The sequence below is a fragment of the Cetorhinus maximus genome, chromosome 12, assembly GCF_964194155.1.
Source record: "Cetorhinus maximus chromosome 12, sCetMax3.hap1.1, whole genome shotgun sequence".
NCBI lineage: Eukaryota > Metazoa > Chordata > Chondrichthyes > Lamniformes > Cetorhinidae > Cetorhinus > Cetorhinus maximus.
The window spans coordinates 73,284,062-73,305,520 of record NC_135890.1 but is presented as its reverse complement, the minus strand read 5'-3'; the positions used below and the strand labels follow the sequence as shown (position 1 = coordinate 73,305,520).

General features: G+C 43.0%; 1 protein-coding gene across 10 annotated transcripts in view; it reads right to left on the bottom strand.

Moving 5' to 3' along the window:
* The window catches only part of ypel1 (yippee-like 1), a 40,969-nt gene extending 22,236 nt beyond the window's left edge, over positions 1-18,733 (bottom strand). The window contains exons 1-4 of one of the 10 annotated variants that reach the window (XM_078553874.1): positions 16,297-16,811; positions 12,921-13,023; positions 4,941-5,009; positions 2,249-2,534 (exon numbers count right to left, since the gene is read on the bottom strand). In XM_078553874.1, the coding sequence (XP_078410000.1) occupies positions 2,249-2,365 (117 nt within the window). In that variant the 5' untranslated portion in view covers positions 2,366-2,534; positions 4,941-5,009; positions 12,921-13,023; positions 16,297-16,811. The other 9 variants (XM_078553876.1, XM_078553875.1, XM_078553871.1 and 6 more) reach the window with 9 other exon arrangements.
* Between the last annotated feature and the right edge of the window lie 2,726 nt (positions 18,734-21,459).

The following is a 21,459-nucleotide window of genomic DNA, read 5'->3' as shown; positions in this document are numbered from 1 at the left end:
TCATTGACACTCTCCCCATCGCAGTGTGATGCATGGGATGCGTGGGGGATTCAAAAGTTGTTAAATACATCCTTTCAGAGAACAGGTTCCACAAATATCGTTGAGTTTGTTGCCAACCCCATCTCACGTGACAACACTGCGAGGTCTCAGAGCCACAGCTGGAAAGCCTAGCTTACCCAGGAGTGGCAGGCTTCCATGTCGTTAACAATTCTGTAGGATCAATACCAAGAAGAAAAAAAAGAGGATAAATTAGACAGAGAAAGGATACACTCCCAGACAGACACAGGGAACACAAGAGGGGAATGAGATAGAGGGAGGAAGTTATGTACACAGCAATTTGAATCCTTGTACACTGTTTTTCTCCCACATTCTCAATGTGTGGGAAATTACACGTTGCAACATTCCCAATGACTACACATACCACAGAGAAAGAAAGGCAAAATCAGTGCAGTTGAAAGATGAGCAACTCCACAAACGACGAGGGAGAGAAATAACAGAAATTTGAAATTCTACCACTCTCAGTTACTCGGGTCCTTTAATTACCGGCTTGTCCTCTGGTCAAAAAAATAAAGAACTACATGGGTCAAGTGTCAAAAGTAACATCGGTTTAGTGTCAGAGTCTGCAATTGTTTACAGAATATTGCCAGCTACAGGGCCAGAGTTGACTGGACACCAGGAGGAACAGAGTAGGTCCACATCAGCCTGTGCAAAAAAGGCAGGGAGCTCATACTGAAGCATCAATTAGCTTCTAATCTAACCTCCTGCCCTCATGTGGGAACTCTTCCTCCTCCCAAAACAGAAGTTTAAATTTATAACTGGTGAAAGCAGCACACAGCAAATATGTCCATCACTGTTGAGCACTGGGATAAAAACAGAAGGATTTCTGGGCAGTGAGGGGCTACTATTTGTATTGGCCACCACTCTATAATCAGTAATCCCACACAAAAAAAAACACGAGGGAGGGAGTGACACAGAAGGGAAAGCTGCTGCTAAAATGGAGTGCCTTTCCTTCTTGGTACCACAAATCCAACTCCCTGTCCTAACACTGTTCACTGCCTCTCCATCACATCACTCCCTCCTCTTCACCCTAAGAAGCCAAAGCAAAATTCCCTCATTGCTCCATGCTTGGATCACACCCATCTAAATGCAACCCAGAGCTGGGTCCTCAGATGCTTGTTCAGTCTCCCACAGAGCTGCACCATGTTCCAGCTATTCCAAACATTTTTCAAACTTTGAAATTGGCAGCTATGGTTTTCCCCAGCACATCAGTAGAGTGGAGTGCACTGGCAATCAGGAGCCTCGCAGGCACAGAGCCAATGAAAAACCCAGCAGTAAACAGTGAAAAACCTACAATCAGACATTAATGTCACCAAGATTAGGAACAGCAATGCTCTAATACTTCTAAGATTTTCTTTCCCCACCTCTCCCCCAACACCTGTCACATGTTGACTCTTGCCGAGGTACATTTGTGCAGGTTGTCTGATCTTTGGTACACATCCAAGTTCATATTTTGAGCCTTGGCAGTGAACATCAGCAGGCTGCTCAATTACAAGAGATACAGCAGCAGAGTCAGATCGAATCATACAGCCTATGAGGCAGCCATTGGGCATATTGTGTCTGTGTTAGTTCAATGAAGAGTGCTATCTGATTAGTCACAGTTCCTCATAACCCTAAAAAGGGGGAAGAAAAATTTCCTTTTCAATTCCTCTTTGAAAGTCAGCTTCCACCATCCTTTCAGGCAAGGCATTCCAGGTCATAACTCACTGCATATAAAAAAAATCTCATCTCACCTCTGATTCTTTTATCTTATGCCTCTCCTCTGATTACTGAACACCCCCCTCCCTCCATTAGTGGCAACAGTTACACCCCATCTACTCCAAAACCCTTCATAATTTTGAATAACTCCAACACTCAACTGAGTTTTTGCCCTAATTTTTTAAAGAAAAAACAATCTCTACAACAGCTCAGTGAACCGCAATCAGGAACCCCAACAATTAGTTTTCCTAGTCTAATTCTGGTCCAGAAATATTATACAGAACCACTGCTGCTGGCTCCAGCTGAAGCAGCTAACTCAGCACAGACTGAAGTTGGAACTTCAGGCTATTTACTAAGCAGGGCTCCTGAACAGCTGTGATTGAAATGTGCCTGCGCTAGTCAACAGTGCTACAGCCAAATTTCTGGCCTACTCTTGAAATACTCAAGAGTAAAACAAGTACCCCCAACCCATCCCCTGTCCCAAAGGTCTTACCTTGGATATTAGCTCGTCATGATTCGCTAGGTGAGCTCGACAATGGATGCAGCTGTATGTCCGGTGACAGTTTGGCAGGTAAGCCTGGAAGGTTTTTGATTTAGTCATCTTTACCATTTCCAACGGGTGTTCTTCGCTGCTGAGCTCTGGGCTGGCAGTCGAAGAGTTACAGGCCTGGTGCACTCTCTGACAGAAGAAACACTGGAAAACGCAAGCAAAAGCCGTTGTTGTAATGGAGTGTGTGTGGTCTTCTCCACACAGACACCACGAGGGAAACTGTCAAAACCTGCAATGGGAAATGTAGATGGGTCGCATCAGTACAGGCGAAAAGTCACAAATAAAGTAGAAACTTCTCATCCCAGGATAACGATATACCCAGTTTATGGTGTCTCAGCGCAGGGGTATGATTGTGTGTGTTAGGCAGTGTTAAGAGCAAGGCAGCTATGTGCAGTTGACATACAGACCAGCCATGACTTAATTGGATAGCAGAACAAAGTGGGGCTAAGCAAACCACACCTGTTCTACATTTAAGATCGTTTTTCTCCAAATAGTTTCAACTTTAAATTCTGCTGTTTAAAAAAAATAAAGTCCTAAAGCATTGCTAAACATGATTCTCCTCATTTGCAATTTTTGCAACATCTCATGTGCATCCAGGAATTGCTTACATTTATGGTGCTCCAGTGCTAATACAAAAGATAAGCACAGTTGCATGATTTCCTCCAGACAAAAAAGTAGTTTTTTTTTAAAAAAAGGATTAAAAAGAGCAGAAATGTCTCCTTGAATCTAGGCCATCAACTGCAGAATCGCGCCTTACCTATTTGTTCTTAGAGTTACTCACTCAAAGTTAGGTTTTTTGAACAGTCAAGCAGAATTCAAGCGTTGCTACATTTCAAGCACCACTGTCAAGTGTCAAAAAACAGACCATTGAAAATAAAAATGCACAGGGCGAGGATCAGCACAGACAGATTTAAAAAGGCATGTGTTAATATGATGCAACTAGTATCCACAAAGTGGGTGATCTGCTGCACTCCCCAATTTTGTTAAAAAAGCAATTTCCGTGGCATCAATCACAGTTCAGGTTTCTAATTGTCTTCAGCTGATTTTTTCAATGTTCCCTTAATTCAGAGTCCAAGAGCCCAGCAGTGAGTGAGCTCTAGCTCCACTTATTCATTGTGTGTTTGTGGAACCTTGCAATGCTCAAATTGGCTATAGTATTTAGATAAATAGCAGTCAACGCACTTCAAAAATTAACTCATTGGCTGTGAAGTGCTGATAAATGCCCCGAGGGAATTACAAGTTCTCTCTTTCCTTCTCTCCCCGTTTCAAGATGGAGTTATTCAGCTTCCTGTCAACATCCACTGCTTTCACAGAACTTTACAGTATTGTCAACTGTCATGCAGGTCATCATGACTGTATACTCAGAAATCCAATACCAATTCTCACTGTTACATGCTTTGCAATGTCCAGGGCTTCAAATATTTATTCAATTCCCCTCTCCCCAAGATGCACAAGTCTCTGTTCCAACCTGTCCCCTAGTAAAACAATACGTGGTGAATTTGCTCTGGCCAGAAAATTGGCAGCCAGTTTTTACACCCTGCCCAATTTTATTTTCCACTAACTTTAAGGCCCATTTCACCCATGCTCCCCCACCCCTTCTACCATCATCTCCACACCATATTCCAAGAAATCTCCACGGAAAGAATTTCTCTTAATTCCTCAGTCAGAATCTTAAACTGTTAACACCTTATTGCTGACTCATCGGAAATAGTCTTGCCCTATCTTATATAAATTTTTAAAATCCTCAAATCTCTTGGCCTTCTCAGCTCTCATGTTTAATCTCACTATCTCAAGTCTCTCCACATAACTCTAGTTTCCCATCCCTGACATTCTAATTCTAGTCAGTCAATGCTGAACATTGTACAGCTTTATTGTCCTTTCCATAATGAAGCACCAAGATTGAATTGTGGCTCAGCTTGTGATTTGTATAAATTAATCATTACTCTACTCTTGCACTCAAATGTTGCAAATTATTAAATGAAAAATGCTGTTGGTTTTATGGCTCAATTTCATGCAGCTAGATGTATTTAAACAGATCTCCTTGTGCATTCATACCTTTTGGCAACGTGTTCCCTATTTTCATCTATATTAGAGTTGTATAACATCTGAATTGAAGTAAATAATCATCTACCTATTCCACTATGTCCTTCCTGAAGTCTTTTTCAGTTTCCCCAACTCCTTATCTTTCTGCCATTGTAAAATTTAAACACTGTCCAAGTTATCCACAAATATTTAAGTAGACCCAGCACTGACCGAGTTACATTACTTTGAACTCTTCTCCAATCTGAACACCATCACTTGGATTTGCTGTTCATCGAACCAGTTTTCTATTCAAGTCTGCCTTTTCTCAACAAGCTTCCTGCAAGATACCTTCTCAAAGTCTAGATACGCTATATTTATTTCCTTTATCTATTCAAAATCAAATCCCCAATGCTGTCCTCAATTATCCTGTGTTATTAAATGCCTATGGGACCTTATTTCAATGATGGACAATGGCCAGACAATTAATCTGTTACCCATTTATCCTCCTCTCCCAGCTTGAAGGGAGGTGCCATTCTATAGCCCTCAGCAGAATTTACATGGTCACTGCCTCCATAATCACCTGAGAATTCCTTCAACAGCTGAGGGCACTTACCATCACAGTTCAGTGACATCCATCCGACTCCTCTAGCTCTGATCATTTTTTTCAGAACCAATTCTTGTCCTACAGAGGAATCAATCTGTATTTTAATTCCATTGTTTAGTAAAAATTGATGAAAGATGATGTTCATCATCCCTGCTATACCAAAGGCGTAGTGCTCAAGACTCATGCTCCAGAACTTGTCACACCTTCCCCAAACTGAGCACAGTTACAGCACTGGCATCCCACCCAGCAATGTGGAAAATTACCCATGTTTAAGACCTTGTCAACAAGGACAGGCAAATCTAATCCAGCCAAAGTGCTGGATGGAGTATCAGTGTTGCTCATCAGTAACTTCCTCAATGCATAATTGGGGTGCCACGAAGACCATGCCTTTCCAGACTTCATTACAGACTTGCTCCAAACATGGTCAAGAGCTGAATTCCAGAGGCAAGACTGAGACACTAGGGCAGCATTTGACCCTTTTAAATAGCAATATAATGTTAATCTCTTGATCCAAAGAACCCCATCCTTGGTGGCATGCCAATTTGCTTTTCCATTTCTTTTACTGTGTTGTCATACAATCAAAATAGCTGTTTATTTAGCAGTCAAGATTCTTCTCCATCACATACAGCAGGACAAATTTCTGTCCTTTGAAGGTGTGTAGATGGTTCATGGAGCCTCACAGACCAGTGTATAAATTTGTTTCTGTTAATCCCCATTTGCTGATGCTAACACACTTCCGTTCCAATTATACCCAGAAAGGCAAATGGAGGAAGGACAGCCTTTTCCAAACCTCCAGACCTACAAAAAAATTCAAACCAGGACACACCAGTAAGAAACATATTTGCCCAAGTTGCTCAAGCCACATTTAACCCAGGCAGCAATTTGCATTTTCCTGATTTGAGGAACTCAAGTGGCATAACTGAAGCAAGAATTACAGCAAAAGGGACTGGAGAACCACAATTGTCAAACAGAGGTTAAAGCTGGGAATAATAGGCTGAGACAGAACTGAAGGGGACTGATCGCTGTAGAAACTAACTTTACAATTCTGGGTGTTCACTAAAACTCTATTATTAAAGCCCAAAGTTCACTTCCCAATCAAAGATCAGGCCAGAAAATTAATCACAAGTTGAAATAAAACCAAACAATTCAATAAAGTGCTTTGCAAATGCAAATGGAACCAGGCTGTATAGCACCACTAAGCATTTGGATCAATTCCACTGGGCCATTATGCTACAGAATCTGCTACACAAAAAAGGTTTATGCTGCATTTTTGAAGAAAAATAAAACTGTTGATCAGGTGGATTTTGCTTGTATGTCACAGAGTTCAACTCTCAGCCATAGCAATTTCTGCATACCTCTACCTAGTGCCTGCCATCTGAGACTGCACTCCCAGGAGTTCTTTATAGCATACAGAAGAGCAACAAGTCTTTAAAAAAGAGGATTTTCTACTGATGCGACAGAAAAATAGAGTTTGAGAAGTCAGAACCTGCAACTCACTGTCGAGGGCAGCACCCTCATTTCTGACCAAACTTAATCCAGGGATCCAGCAGCACAACTTCCTTGTGCAAAGTAAGCAGCTCAAAAGGACGTGTCAAGAATTGGTATCCATTCCATAACTCTCTTCTAGGCTAGTTATCCTGAAATGATATGTTTAATGTTTACTGATACTAGTCCAGTGGTTCATTGAAAGATAAAATGAACCCTCTCCAACTACCTGAAGCATGATTGTAAATTAGCTTGCATCAACTGAGAACTCAGAACAGAGTTACAATTAAGTTTGGATTATTTAGCATTTTATGTGGAAGTACTAAGTGTTCACAAAGCCTGAGTGCACAGTCTTAACCTTACCTCAGATCCATTAACAATTGAGTACCTCCCACCCACCACTATTAATAAATATTAAATCCAAGAGAGAAACAAAATATTGGGACAGTCTCCCACCATTGGCAGCCTCCTAGGTTCAATTTTCATTCAATGCCCTGAAGTTCTAGAATTCCCCCTCTATACCTTTCTCTTTTGCTGCAAGATGCTGCATACCATACTGTACTCAGGTGTACTGCACACTCTAAACATGACCATTTTTAGAACTTAGCTCTGCATAAATCTGTTGTCACGTTTCCTACATTACAACAATGACTGTAAAACACTTTGGGACATCCTGGAGGTCATGAAAGTGCAAATCTTTCAAACCTCTCGTTGGTCAAACTTATTAGTCACCTGTCCTAATGCACCCTATGGCTCAGTCTCAATTTTTGTCGGATTCATTTAGCACCTTTATGCTCCTGAGTACTTTTACTATGTAAACTTCAATCTTTGTTGTTTTGGTGTAGGGCTTACTAAACAAGGAAGTAGGGCTTACTAGAGTAGAATAGGCTTTATGAGGCTGCTTTTCAATGGATTAAACCAGTTTGGTGTCATGTCTGAGAGCAACGGCTTTATGGTGTACATCTGCATGAAGGTGATACCAAAACTGGAATTAGAGAACAGGAACATGGAATAAACAGGTGGGGATAAAATAGCATGTTTGGATTAGCTGAAATTTTTTATGAAGCAATGGAGACACTTTTGCATTGTGGCTGTGGTGGAGGAGAAACAATCACAGAAACAAATGTATAGTGTACAAGCATGGGCTAAATAGTAGGGTGAAGCCTTACAACTGTGCCATGATTTGCTCCCCTGTCCACAGCCATAATAAAGGCACAATTCATTAGTTTGTAAAGGCATCTCAATGCATTCATTAGTTTGCAAAGACATCCCAAGTCCCATTCTGGGTGACTTGCAGAGGAACAAGGACATTACCACCGTCAATGTAACAGACACATCAAAGCACTTCAGAGACAAGGATAAAATAGGTGCCAAGTCAAAACAGGGGATATTAGGAGAGGTATCCAACAATAGAGACATGGCCAGGCAGTGGGCTTTAGAACAGGAATTCCAGAGAAGTGGATGTAAAAGGAGCTGAAGGCACAGCCAGTGATGGAGCAAAGTGCAAGGAGGGGTGCACAAGAGCATAATCAGGGCAGCTAAGAGAGTTCAAGGTAGACAGAAGGTAAAGATAGGGCTCCATCCCTCATAAGCACCCTGACCTCAAGAACAACCACCATAATCCCAAATCCAAAGCCTCACCACTAAGGCAGAAGTCACCTAAAGGGCCCTCAGTGAATGTAAAAACATGATTCACTTTCTCTCCCCATCCAACACATAAATCACTGCAGGGCAGGGGGTGGGGGGGAGGGGGGGGTGAGGTGAGGTGAGGTGGGGGAAAAGATGGCAGTTCTTAAAAGCTTCAGACTTCACAAAATGGCTCATCATGCAAAGTGAAAGATGACCATGAAATGCCAAATTCCTATAGTGCTGGCAGTTTAAAACAAAATAAATTTGCTTTCACAACACTATACCATGCCTATACAAACCATTTCCATGATAACTTGATCACTGCACAGTGCAAGCACAAGCCAGACATAATAAGCCAGCATGACACTCGTCTACACAGACTGCACTAGTTGCCAAGTTCTGTCACAGCAAAATCCACATTATGACATGACACTTTGCATCACAATTCATACCATGCCTGTAGTCAGAGGCACAATTGCATAACCATGGTCAAATAACTTGCTGAAAGTGCCGACTAGTATTTTTTGTTTTAAAAGTGCTAGCAAGACCTTAATTGGAACTCACTACCACATGGAGTTGTTGAAACAAATAGTATATTTGCCTTATACCATGAGGGCAGGAAGGAATAAAGCAAAAAGCAAAATACTGCGGAAATCTGAAACAAAAACAAAAATAGCTGGAAAAACTCAGCAGGTCTGAAAGCATCTGCGGAGAGGAACACAGTTGACGTTTTGAGTCCATATGACTCTTCATCAGAACTAAGGAAATAGAGAAATGAGGTGAAATATAAGCTGGTAGAGGGGGGTGGGACAGGTAGAGCTGGATAGAGGGCCAGTGATAGGTGGAGGCAAAGAAAAGATCGCCAAAGATGTCATAGACAAAAGGACAAAGGGGTGTTGACGTTGGTGATATTATCTAAGGAATGTGCTAATGGGGACATGAAGGGTAGCAAGCAGGACAAGCAAATGGCAGATGGCCCTAGTAGGGGTGGGGGGATTGAAATGGGCTAAAAGGTGGAGATAAAACAATAGATGGAAATAAATTTAAAAATAGGTGGGAAAAGAAAAAATACTTTTTTAATAATATAAATTATTGGAAAAGGGGGGATCGGAAAGGGGGGTGGGGATGGAGGAGAGTGTTCATGATCTGAAGCTGTTGAACTCAATATTAAGTCCGGGAGGCTGTAAAGTGCCTAATCAGAAGATGAGGTGCTGTTCCTCCAGTTTGCGTTGAGCTTCACTGGAACATTGCAGCAGGCCAAGGACGGACATGTGGGGATGAGAGCAGGGTGGTGTGTTGAAATGGCAAGCGACAGGGAGGTCTGGGTCATGCTTGCGGACAGGCCGAAGGTGTTCCGCATATGCTGATGGTGTTATATGAAGTAGGATAGAAAGAGGCTTATGTGATGTGAAGAGCATTTGGTTGTAAAATAAATCAGGGTGGTCCACTACCATCTTCTCAGGAAATATGATCATCAGTTGAACCGGATAGTCTATTCCTGTGTTGTAGATTTTATGTAAATTCCCAGGCAGGCACCAGAGACAAAAAATTAGACATGATAGTTGGACTGTCAAAGAACCAACCATTTTACCAATGCGCTTCAAGGAAAAGGATCCATGCAGCCTGGCCTGCAAACCCACACTAAGTGATGCAGCATACAAACATGACAGGCATGAAAAGATCAGCTAGTGAAATCAAGCTTGCCCCATATAAGAATAAAAGCAAACCATTTAGTCCTTCAAGTTTGTTCTGCCATTCAATGAGATCTTGGCTAATGTGTGATCTAATTCCATGTGCTCATCTTTGCCCATGTCCATTCACACTTTTGGTTTAAAAAATTAAACCTTAGGTTGATAAATTAACAATTGACTTAGCATCAATTGCTGTTTGCAGATAATGCGTTCCAAGCTTCTACCATCCTCTGATCACCAAAGCATCATAACTAGACATTCTCTCTCCATCTGCCCCTTAGAAAAAAACCCACAGTCATGTAATTTGCTGGGGGTTCCAAAAAAATAAAGCGCCCAAGGTCATGGTGTGTGGTAGGCCAAAAAAAGTCTGAAGAGGGTTAGAGAGGAATTCCAGTCAACTCTTAATGCCCTCAGAAACCACCTTGTAAGAGCATTTGGTTGTAAAATAAATCAGGGTAGTCCACTACCATCTTCAGGAAAGATGATCAATAAATGCTGACTTGTCAGCATCATCCACACCCAGTGAGCAGCAACAGGCGCTACTTATGTGCCATTTAGCACTCAAAATTTTTTTTAGAGAGTGTATGTTTTTGTCAATTGTTTATTTTGTAAATAGCTTGAATTTTAGCACCTTTAACATAGTAAAAAGTCCCCAGGCATTACCAAAATTTGACACTCAGCCATGTAAGGAACATTAGGACAGGTGACCAAAAGCTTGGTCAAAGGGTAGATTTTAAAGGAGGGGAGGGCAAATGCAGTGTGTGTTAGGGAGGGAATTGCAGAATTAGGAGTTTAAGGCCAAGAACTGGTCACTTCAGATCTCATTTACAGGACTGTGGTCGCACACCATTCAATGCTTTTACTGATTCCCTCTACCCATGACAAAGTAACCTATTATAGCAGTGGTGTTCCCCACTGCTGGTAACTGTACTATTCACAAAGACTCAAATCCCAGTGCTAGTAGATACAATTTATTCATTCAAGGGCCATTTTTCTAACTGAAACAGTTTCCTGCACCATGAGCTGGCACACAGAGTAAATCAGCATTTCTGCTCACTTCTGTGTTCCTTCATGTAATGTGTAACACATAGCTCTTACTTATGGCTTTAAAATGTACCAGATGACGAGATTCTGAGTTTGTATGGCTCAGAGGCTGAATCCCAGATCCAGGCTCCTGTGGACAGCAGACCTGAACCATAATGTGTGGGGGCACTACAATTGAGCTTGGTATCTTTGGGCTTGAAATTTGAAGTGAGATAAAAAAGATTGGGAGGGGTGGAAGGTAAGAAAGGCACACCTAAACAAGGCTCTTCCTGATCTTTGGCAGCCTTCACTAAAATGTTGTTGATTAGGAAGGAACAGACGACAATGAGTAAGGTGCTGAGCAGGGGAGGTTACTAATTGGTTTAATGGAGTCAACCAGCAAGAGGAAAAACATGTACAGTATCTGCAACAAGATGTTATGAGTCAGCATAGATTGAGTTGGCCCAGATAACATTTATCCATTTTCCTTCACATATCCAATAGGAATTGTGTGCAACTTAAGTAAACAGTGCATTGCTTGACAGTGACTGGAGGCCATGTTAAACTTGGGTAACACAAATTTGACTGTAAAACAAAATAAAAACAGAATTACCTGGAAAAACTCAGCAAGTCTGGCAGCATCGGCGGAGAAGAAATCAGTCAACGTTTCGAGCCCTCATGGCCCTTCAGCAGAACTGAAGCATAGTTTCAACAAGGGAGAAATATAAATTGGTTTAAGGTGGGTGGGGGGGAAGAGACACATTGAGGGTGTGGTGTGAGCAGATAATCAAAAGATGTCAGAGACAAAAGGGTCAAAGAGGTGTTGAAGGTGGTGGTCTTTGTCTGAGAAAAGTGCTAATTAAGAATGCAAGACAGGATTCTTAATCCTGCATTCCTGAATCTCTGCATTCTTAATTAGCACTTTTCTCAGACAAAGACCACCACCTTCAACACCTCTTTGACCCTTTTGTCTCTGACATCTTTTGATTATCTGCTCACACCACACCCTCAATGTGTCTCTTCCCCCCCACCCACCTTAAACCAATTTATATTTCTCCCTTGTTGAAACTATGCTTCAGTTCTGCTGAAGGGCCATGAGGGCTCGAAACGTTGACTGATTTCTTCTCCGCCGATGCTGCCAGACTTGCTGAGTTTTTCCAGGTAATTCTGTTTTTATTTTGTTTTGGATTTCCAGCATCCGCAGTAGCTTTTAGCTACAAATTTGACTGTGCCTGTCATGTGGCTTGCCAGACTACAGTAACCCTGTTACTCAAATTGCTCTGTTAATAAAATCTTTAAATTTTACCTGAAATTAAGTATAAAATGCTGAACTGACAAAAAAGTGGTAGAGTAGAACCAGACCCTGCACTCCAGATATGGAAAAAAAAAGCAAAGCATGACTAAACAAAGCTCAAAATCCATACGTGCAGGAAAAAGTCAAATAAATTTGGTAGCAGAGTACCAGTATAACCTGGAATGTAACACTGAAAACTAATTTAGAACAAAAAGCCCCCCAAAAATTTTTTAAAAATTAACTTAATCATCAAATACCTGTGGCCCTGGGCATCATTCATTATCTTAAGAAAAAAACCCAAACAAGCTGCCTAGGAAATTAAGAACTGTAAACAAAAATCCTGATCATAGAATGTCAACTCACAATGCATCCAAGTATAAATGAATAGCAAATTACAGAAGTGCCTTGTTTATAAGTCTTCACATTACCTACTTAAATTGATTTTTAAAAATTGAACACACATTACATGAGTACTTCACACCACTAAGATAGAGCTTCAGAAACACTGATGTTCCAAGGGCTTTCGGCTCAGAGTAATGGAAGTAGTACTATGCAACATACACATTGATCCACAAATATGCAGGAATCATTTACTCTTTCACACAAGTGACAAGCCCACTCAAGCATTGGAGTGGAGGGAGAAGGCAATCCTTTAGAAGTAGAAAAGATGCATATTGTAGAGAGATCAGGAGACTGAAATACCTTCAGCAATTGGGTTTGTTTCAACACTTAGTTTGATGTGACAAAAATCTGTCTCCAAGGCACAGAAATTCAGTAGGCATAATGCGCTGCATACACAGTCCTGTAATACAGGAAAGATCCAGGAGACTGATGAGAGAAAAGTAAATAGAACGACAGGGGAAATACCTTCTACTCTGCATCAGATCCATGCTATACAGAACTGAATACTTGTTGCATTGCCAGGTAATTGCATAATTTAATTCCCCATCAAGATGCTCCTGTCCTTGGTCTGAATAAAAAGGCAGGAATGACAAATGGCTTAGCCTTTATCTGTTACCTGGAGCGCACAAACATTTGTTTTTAGTTCCTCTGCCTAAAGCCAAAAATGTCATTAAATGCACCAGACTTCACAGTGCATAGTTTATAACCAGTGGTTAGAGAGTATATCCCATTTCTAAACGCTATAAATTTCAAGATTACAACAATGTTAACTGGGACAACAAAGCAGTGACAGTTAGGAGTCAGCAATGATGGTATGAATTTAAAAAGTTTCTCAATTTTTAATGTTTCCACTAAATTGTCTATTTTCAAATTTCCAGATTCTCTCAAATTTTAAAAACAGAGTTATTAACTGATTGCACATAATTTGGTTCTACACATGCCATCAAGCACAAAAAGACAGCTTTTAGATCTGGATCATTCTCCTTTCCAATATCAGTTTTTTTATAATTTACAATTCTGCTGCTCTGTGACTGCTACAATTCTTAGCCTATCCATTGTCCCTACACCACTAATCCCCACCTTTTTCAGATGTTAAATTACCTGGACTTTTTTTAAGACTGCAAAGTTCTGGGTGAATTTTCAGCATTTTCTTTTCATTTGACTTTTGCATTCTTAGCTGCATAGTTTCATGAAACTAACCTCCAGTAGTAACTCAAGTTAAATTCAAATCAGTTGTCTTTGGGCTACCAGGATTTTTAAATCATTCAGCTACCAGTTCCAGAAATTTATTTTCGTTGTTGTTAAAACAAATATTTAGATAAGTGAACACAGAAATAGGAGCAGGCAGGAATAGATCATATGACCCATCGAGCCTGCTCTGCCATTCAATATCATGGCTGATCTTGGACTTCAACTCTATATCCCTCCATTCCCCGAGACAAAAATCTGCCTATCCCAGCCTTACCTGTACTCAACAATGGAGCAACCACAACCCTCTGGGGTAGAGAATTCCAAAGATTCACAACCTTTTGAGTGAAGTAATTTCCCCTCATCTCAGTCCTAAATGATTGGTCCCTTATCCTGAGACTACCTGTATTTTAGATTCCCTGTGCAGCAGAAACAATCTCAGCAACTACCACTCACTTAATTCTAGAAGTTCTCAATTAAGAGTAGCGGTGAAGCATTTGTTCTCTGTCTTCTACTGATCACGTTAAAAGGTTTCCTCCAATTTCCACATGCTTTGATTTTGCTCTATCATTTGGAACTTTATGAAATACATCAGGAAGCTCACTGACAATATCCATAGATAATGCCCTAACCACCATGTTAGTGACCTCAAATTCAATTAGATTAGTCAAATTTGACTAACCTTTCACTAATCCACACTTAATCATTTCATACTTTTTCGAACACTCAGTCTCTCTATGATACTCTAGTAACTTCTGAATGAATAATTGATGTCACAAATGTCATCCTACGTGACTGTGCCAAAGGTAAACTATCCCTCCTCACACTTCTTGACCCGTGTGCAACATTTGTTTGACAGGATTGACCACACTATGCTCCTTCAACACCTCTCACCGTCAACCAGTTGGGTGGGGCTGCACTTGCCCGATTCCATTCTTATCTATTCAGCCACAGCCAGATGGCTTGCAACAGCTTCTCTTCCTGCTCTAGCAGCTTCTCTCTAGTGCCCCAAGGGTCTATCCTTAGCCTCTCCCATTTCTCATCCACATGATGCCCTCAGCAACATCATCCAAAAACAAACTTTAGCTTTCTCAAGTTCCAACTAACACCATCTATCTCTAACTTACCAGTAGAGTACTTCTCTCAAACCATCCACAGTTCTCAGATTGTCACACTGACATCCAGTCCTAGAAGAACCGAGATAAAAACAAAAAACTGCGGATGCTGGAAATCCAAAACAAAAACAGAAATACCTGGAAAAACTCAGCAGGCCTGGCAGCATCGGCGGAGAAGAGCAAAGTTGACGTTTCGAGTCCTCATGACCCTTCAACAGAACTAGTCAACTTTGCTCCGTCAACTTTGCTCTTCTCCGCCGATGCTGCCAGACCAGTTCTGTTGAAGGGTCGTGAGGACTCGAAACGTCAACTTTGCTCTTCTCTGCCGATGCTGCCAGACCTGCTGAGTTTTTCCAGGTATTTCTGTTTTTGTCCTAGATGAACCGATGTTGTCAACTAAATATTGGATCAGAGGCCTTGAAGTCATTGTCCTTGGTCCCCACCACAAAATCTGTCCCCTAGCCACCAACTTCATCCCTGTCTGAGGCCGAATCAGACAAGAGTTTGCAACCTTGGTGTCATTTGGTACCCAAGATGAGCTTTCAAATACACATCACTACCAAGATTTACTATCCTATCCCAAACTCCATAAAACTGCCTGACTTCACCCAGCCTTAGTTCATCTGCTGCAAATATCATCATCATTGCCTCGGTCAGACTTGACACATTCAATGCACTCCTGGCTGGCCTCCAATTTCCTACCCTCCACAAACAGTAATCAAAAACTTTGCTGCCCGTGTCCTAATTTGCACTAAGCTCTGTTCATCTATCATTTCTGTGCTTGCTAATCAAAATTGGCTTCCAGTTAAGCAACACCACAATTTGAAAATTTGCAATCTTGTTTTCCAATCCCTCCATGACCTGTTGTTCTCACACCCCCACTTCATCTCTAATCACCTCTAGCCCTGCAGCCCTCTGCACTCATCCAATTCCAGTCTCTTGACTATTCCCAATTTTAAAAATCAGTCCACAATGACAGCCTTGCCTTCAACTGACAAGTCCCTAAAACTCTCCTCCTCTCTTTCCTTCTTTAAAGGACCTTGGGAGATTTTACTACATGAAAGCCATATTAAAGAAAAGTTGGTTGATGCTAAACTGACAGGACTGTAGTTAACCTGGTTTCTCCCTCCCTCTCAAGCAGTGGAGTAGTGTGTGTTATTTTTGAAATCCAAATTCTGAATCTAGAGCGTTTTTTGGGAAATGACTAATGCACTTGGAATTTCCTTACCTATTTCTTTCTTCCTTCCATCCCCCTGCTGATGTTAGATGAATTATATAAATGTTCTGGCCCATTTGGTTGACAGAGATTTAGGTATTTTACAATACTAAACAAACCCTGAGGGTGGGGAAAGTAATGTTAAAGAAGTAAAATGAGGACTATATTGTTTAACCTTCATTTAAATGTGTGTAATGTTAGAATCTGACGTTCCTAGAAACTCTGGAATTATCAGGTCACCATAAAAAAAACCCATCTCAAAAAAGATGAAAACCAAAAATCTGTACAAGATATAAATAAAACACTGAACTTCCACTTGTACCCAGAGTTAAGTGTCAGCAACATCCATCCAACTTAGCTTTCTCGAGTTCCAACTGGCATGTACAGAGAAATTCAATCTTCCATGGGGTCTACAGAATCAAACAAGTCAAACCCGAGGCAGGTGACTGGGAAAACTCTTCCCGAGGAGCCCCTGGCCTCCTAATCCAAAGGGAGCATGGATACAATGTGGACTGCAAACAAAGGGATCTTCGATAAACTTGAAATGCCACCAACACTCTCCGCAGTGGAATAAGTGATCACTTGAGTGAATGTAATTGCAGCAACAACGTCCACTGTACAAAATGAGACCCAGATGGCATCGATGTCGACTGCTGTCACGACAAGCAGAGTTTGGGTCCCTTGGTACATTCCCAATTGAGATGGAGTTTCCCGCCGTTGAACAAATAAATGCACGTCTTGCTCCCACCAAATCCAAGGTAAATAGTTGGCATAAAAATGCAAATATATATATATATATATTGCATACAAACGGGATGCAGACACAAATGCCCAACTGGCTGGTACTCTCACGCAGCTTCCTCCAAATTTGGATTGTCCAACCAGAGAGCTAATGACGTCAGGTTGCAGGGTGATGGACAGCCACGGAGCCCGGGGATTCGGGCTCTGGGAAACAGCATTGAAGCCGCGGCGGCGGCGGAGCGCTCTGCAGCATTGGAACCGCACACCTCTAGCTTGCCAGCCAGCCCGCGGAGTACTTGCAACTGCAACGAGCAGCCGCTTTAACCGCGCGCTGTGGAGAGGCGGCCCAGAGGACAGCCAATCAGCACACAGCATCACTCAACTTCCCATGCCAATTGAAGCAGAGCGACCAATCAGCGCAGAAGATGCTCTGTCAATTATGGCTGGACATCACTTCCGTGTAAACAAGGAGGGAGCGGGGGGGGCATTGCACAACTTAATATATTACCCCAGCCTGCGCTTTTCACCACGTTTCATTATTAATCTTCCTACAGACAAGTCAACTCTATCCAGTGTACTCACAAATCCCGATACACACATATACGCCACCGATCCCAACCGACATTACAAAAACAGAAAATGCTGGAAATATTCAGCAGGTCTAACAGCATTTGTGGAGAGAAAAACAAGAGTCCGTATGACTCTTCAAACTACATTACACCCTCTGTAATTATAGATAACCATTTCATCCCTGCACATATAGACAACAATGCAGTCCCCCCCAAAACATGTGCAGCTTGGTGTACATAACCAACGTGCAATTATATCACCCTGCGACAATTTCCCTGAAAAAATGCCCTGCGTATGTATAAAATCCACTCCATCATACGCACCTGGCTAAACCAGCCATCTCGACATTCTTTTGAATGGAATATACACCTAAACTGACCTACCCATAGCATATATACTCCAGATGTAGTCCAACATGCCAACTAATCCACAGTATACCTCCCACCTAAACTCTTGCCAGTTTACACGTTCACAGACTCATTTCTGCCCCCGGCAGCAAATGTGGCCAAAGGAGTCTACGTATGAGCTGCATGTAAAAAAAAATCTGCCTGAACAATGCCCAAAATAAAACGGCACCTCGTTAAACGTGCACTCAAAATGCCCCAACAGGTAGGACACTCCAAAAAAAGCAACCGCAACACATCCGTGAGACCTTCAGCCTCGTGTTTCGAGACAGCAAACAAAGCGATTGATTTGTTGAAAAGTTTAATCAACCTGCTTGTTTACAAACGCCAGGCTTTTATTCTGTGGTGGGAATGCGTACGTGCAGCAGCAACGCGATACATTAGTAACCCGCACCGCGGAGGCAAAACACTGGTAACAAAACATTGTTATAATGTACCGAGGAGGGTACTGGCTCCAGCGACACAAGAGCAGGAGATATCAGCAATTATTCCCCACTTTACAGTCGGATTTCTTCTTAGAAATCAATTAAATGACATTATTGGCGCTGGGCTATCTGGAATCCGCTCCTCTTAACCGGGAGAACTAAGCGCCTGCTGCCCCAGTCTCCTTACCCTGGGCTCGGTTCCTGCCGGCGGCTCTGGTCAGCCCCACTTCCCGGTACCTCGGCGTCGCTCGCTTCCTGGTGTCCCCCTCCTTCTCCTCCTGCACTCCCGATCCCACCCCCCCACCCCAGCCCCAGGTTCAGCTGGCCTCTTTCCGGCTTTGCCCGCTGTCTGGGCGGCGAGGTGAGGTCGCTGAAGCCAGCTTCTCTCCCGTGGTGTTGGCGCTGGCTCGGGGCGCTCGGTGCTGGACTCTCTCCCCGGCCTGCTCCCCACTCACTCCAGCTTATCGTCCGGATCACGTCTCGGTGCAGCCCGGTCTAGTCCCTCTCCCGGTGTTGCTCCGTCCAGGTTCAGTTCGGTCCCTTTCCCGGTGTTGCCCGGTCCAGGTTCAGTTCGGTCCCTCTCCTGGTGTTGCTCCGTCCAGGTTCAGTTCAGTCCCTTTCCCGGTGTTGCCCGGTCCAGGTTCAGTTCGGTCCCTCTCCCGGTGTTGCTCCGTCCAGGTTCAGTTCAGTCCCTTTCCCGGTGTTGCCCGGTCCAGGTTCAGTCCGGTTCCTCTCCCGGTGTTGCTCCGTCCAGGTTCAGTTCAGTCCCTCTCCCGGTACTTCCCGGTCCGGGTCCTGTCCTAGTCCGGATCCGGTTCGGCTCTCGGTGTCTGTTATTGTTCTGCCTCTCGCGCCCGGTTTTTTGCTCCCCGCGCGGCCAACGAGGAACGAGCGGCGCCGAATGTTTGTGTTTGAAGCGGGAGCGAGAGCACGTGGGGAGGGGGCGCGCGCCGCCCGGGCACACGCGACCGTTAGTGGCTTTAATTCATAAAGAGGGGCCGGGGTCGCGCGGGCGCCCCAGACTGAGCAGTGCGCGCCTGCGCGGTGTCAGCTCGGTCCGCGCACGCGCCACACATTTGGATGCAAACAATAACAAGGCCGAGCGCGCACACACGTGGCGCTGGCGGTCACGTGACGTGTGCAGGGTAAAGAGACGGAAGGAGCGAAGACACCTCAGGGCGAGATATGTGGAATGGCTTATTCCAAATTGTTGCTTATTTTGACTGAAAACATCCCAAACCCTACCATCTTCCATTTACTTCCAGACATGGGGTATTCGATTTAGGAGAACAAAAAACTTACATTTACACAGTGCCTTTCAGGACCTCAGGCCGCAGTGAAGTGGTTTCACCATCAACGAAGTACTTTTGAAGTGAAGTCACTGTTGTAATTGGGCAGCCAATTTGCACACTGCAAGCTCCCACAAACAGTAAGGCGATAAATGACCAGATAAGCACTTTTGGGTTTTGATGAGGGAGGGAGAGCTCTAATTGTGCTATGGGGATATATTACATTCATCTGTAAGGACAAAGCAGAGCCTCTTTTTGTGTCTCATTCGATGAGACAGCAGCACTCCCTTAATACTGCACTGGAGTGTCAGCCAAGATTACACATTCAAATCCTTTAGTGGGACTTCACCAAAATTGCAATCAATGAGCCACAGTTAGCATATTTTATTATGCAGGAATCCAAGTGAACCTTAGTGCAACATATCATCATGGTTGATAAACAGAAGGGAGACGGATTAAATAAAAGGTTTGCATTTCAAAAATCTCTAGCTTCCAGGAGGAAACTTTGGGATGAGAATGAGAACAGAAAGAGTGTGATCAATCTTGTTTTCAACACAGGTTACAGGGAAGAGGTTTTGGACAAGAGTTACGGGAGGGGATGTGAGGAAGAACAGTGAGTGGTAATGCTGTGGAATTGGATGCTTACAAGATTGGTGGAAGCAGAGATGATCAATGATTTTAAAAGGAAGTTAGATAGGCACTTGTGGGGAATAAACTTGCAGGGCTACAGGGATAAAGTTGGGAAATGAGGCTGACTAGATTGCTCAACAGAGAGTTGCCATAGACTCGGGTCAAATAGAACAAAATTTGACACGTCATAAAAGGAGATATTAGGGCAGATGACCAAAAGTTCAGTCAAAGAGGGTGGAAGATAGGAGGCTAGCTACGAGTGCTTTGGGATAGACAAGTCTCGAGGTAACAAAGGCATGGATGAAGGTTTCAGCAGTAGAGGAGCTGAGGCCAGACAGACTCGGGCGATGTTAGGGAGGTGAAAATAGGTGATGGCCAGGTGGTGGTTAGAAGCTTATCTCAGGATCAAATATGACACCAAGATTGCAAACAGTCTGGTTCAGTCTCAAGCAGTTGCCAAGGAGAGGGATGGAGCCAATGGTTAGGGAACAGAGTTTGTGGCTGGGGCCAAAGTCAATGGCTTCAGTCTTCCCAAGAGGAAATTCCTGCTCAGCCAGTAGGTCGAGAGAAATGGTGGTGAGGTAGAGCTGGGTGTCATCAGTGCACATGTGGAACCTGACACTGTTTTCTCTCCAGGTAAGTCAGACATCTGTCTAACACCCCCACTGAAAGGCAGTGCCTGTAAAAGTGCAGCACTGCCTCAGCACTGGCTTGAGTGCCGATAATGGAGGAGATGAGGGGAGTGTTATTAAACTAATAGATGTAGCAATCCAGTCACTGCTCAGTGAGAGGAATGGAGGTTCAATGCAATATTGAGCATCAGCCAAAGAGTAGACAGAGTTGGGGGAATGAGTGGAAGATGTCCGTGTTATGTAGAAAGAACAGGTTGCTGGGAAACCTGAGTTGACAGAATCAGCAAATGGGCCGTCAGCTGTAGCACTGAAGAGCCAATGAGATATCTGCAAATAAAAGTTGGGTGGAAGTTTCCAAGTGCTAGGCCCTGTTGGAGAATTTGCAGATGTCTCCAAGAGGAGGGTCAATAGAACCCCCAAGTGTTAAGGTCAAACAACCAGAGATGTGCACGTTCAGCAGATTTTTCCATTGGTGGTCTTCCTTCTGTTACACAACTCTGGCCGAAAGATCTTACACAGTCTCTAAAGTTGTATCATCATATCATTTACACTTTCCCGGGAGCCGTTTTAGACATTAAGATTAATGTCAGAAAAGTATCTTGCAGACTGCAAATTCCTGCTTTGAACAAAGCACACAAATGATGGTGGAGAGAGTCTGCTGGTTTCTTGCCAAGAAATTATTTTTAGCACAGTACTGAAAACAGAATAAAATACCTTGCAAAGTTCCCAGCTTATAATACCACATAGGCCATTCAAATAGATCCTAGCCAGTAATGTATTCCCAGGCTTGAATT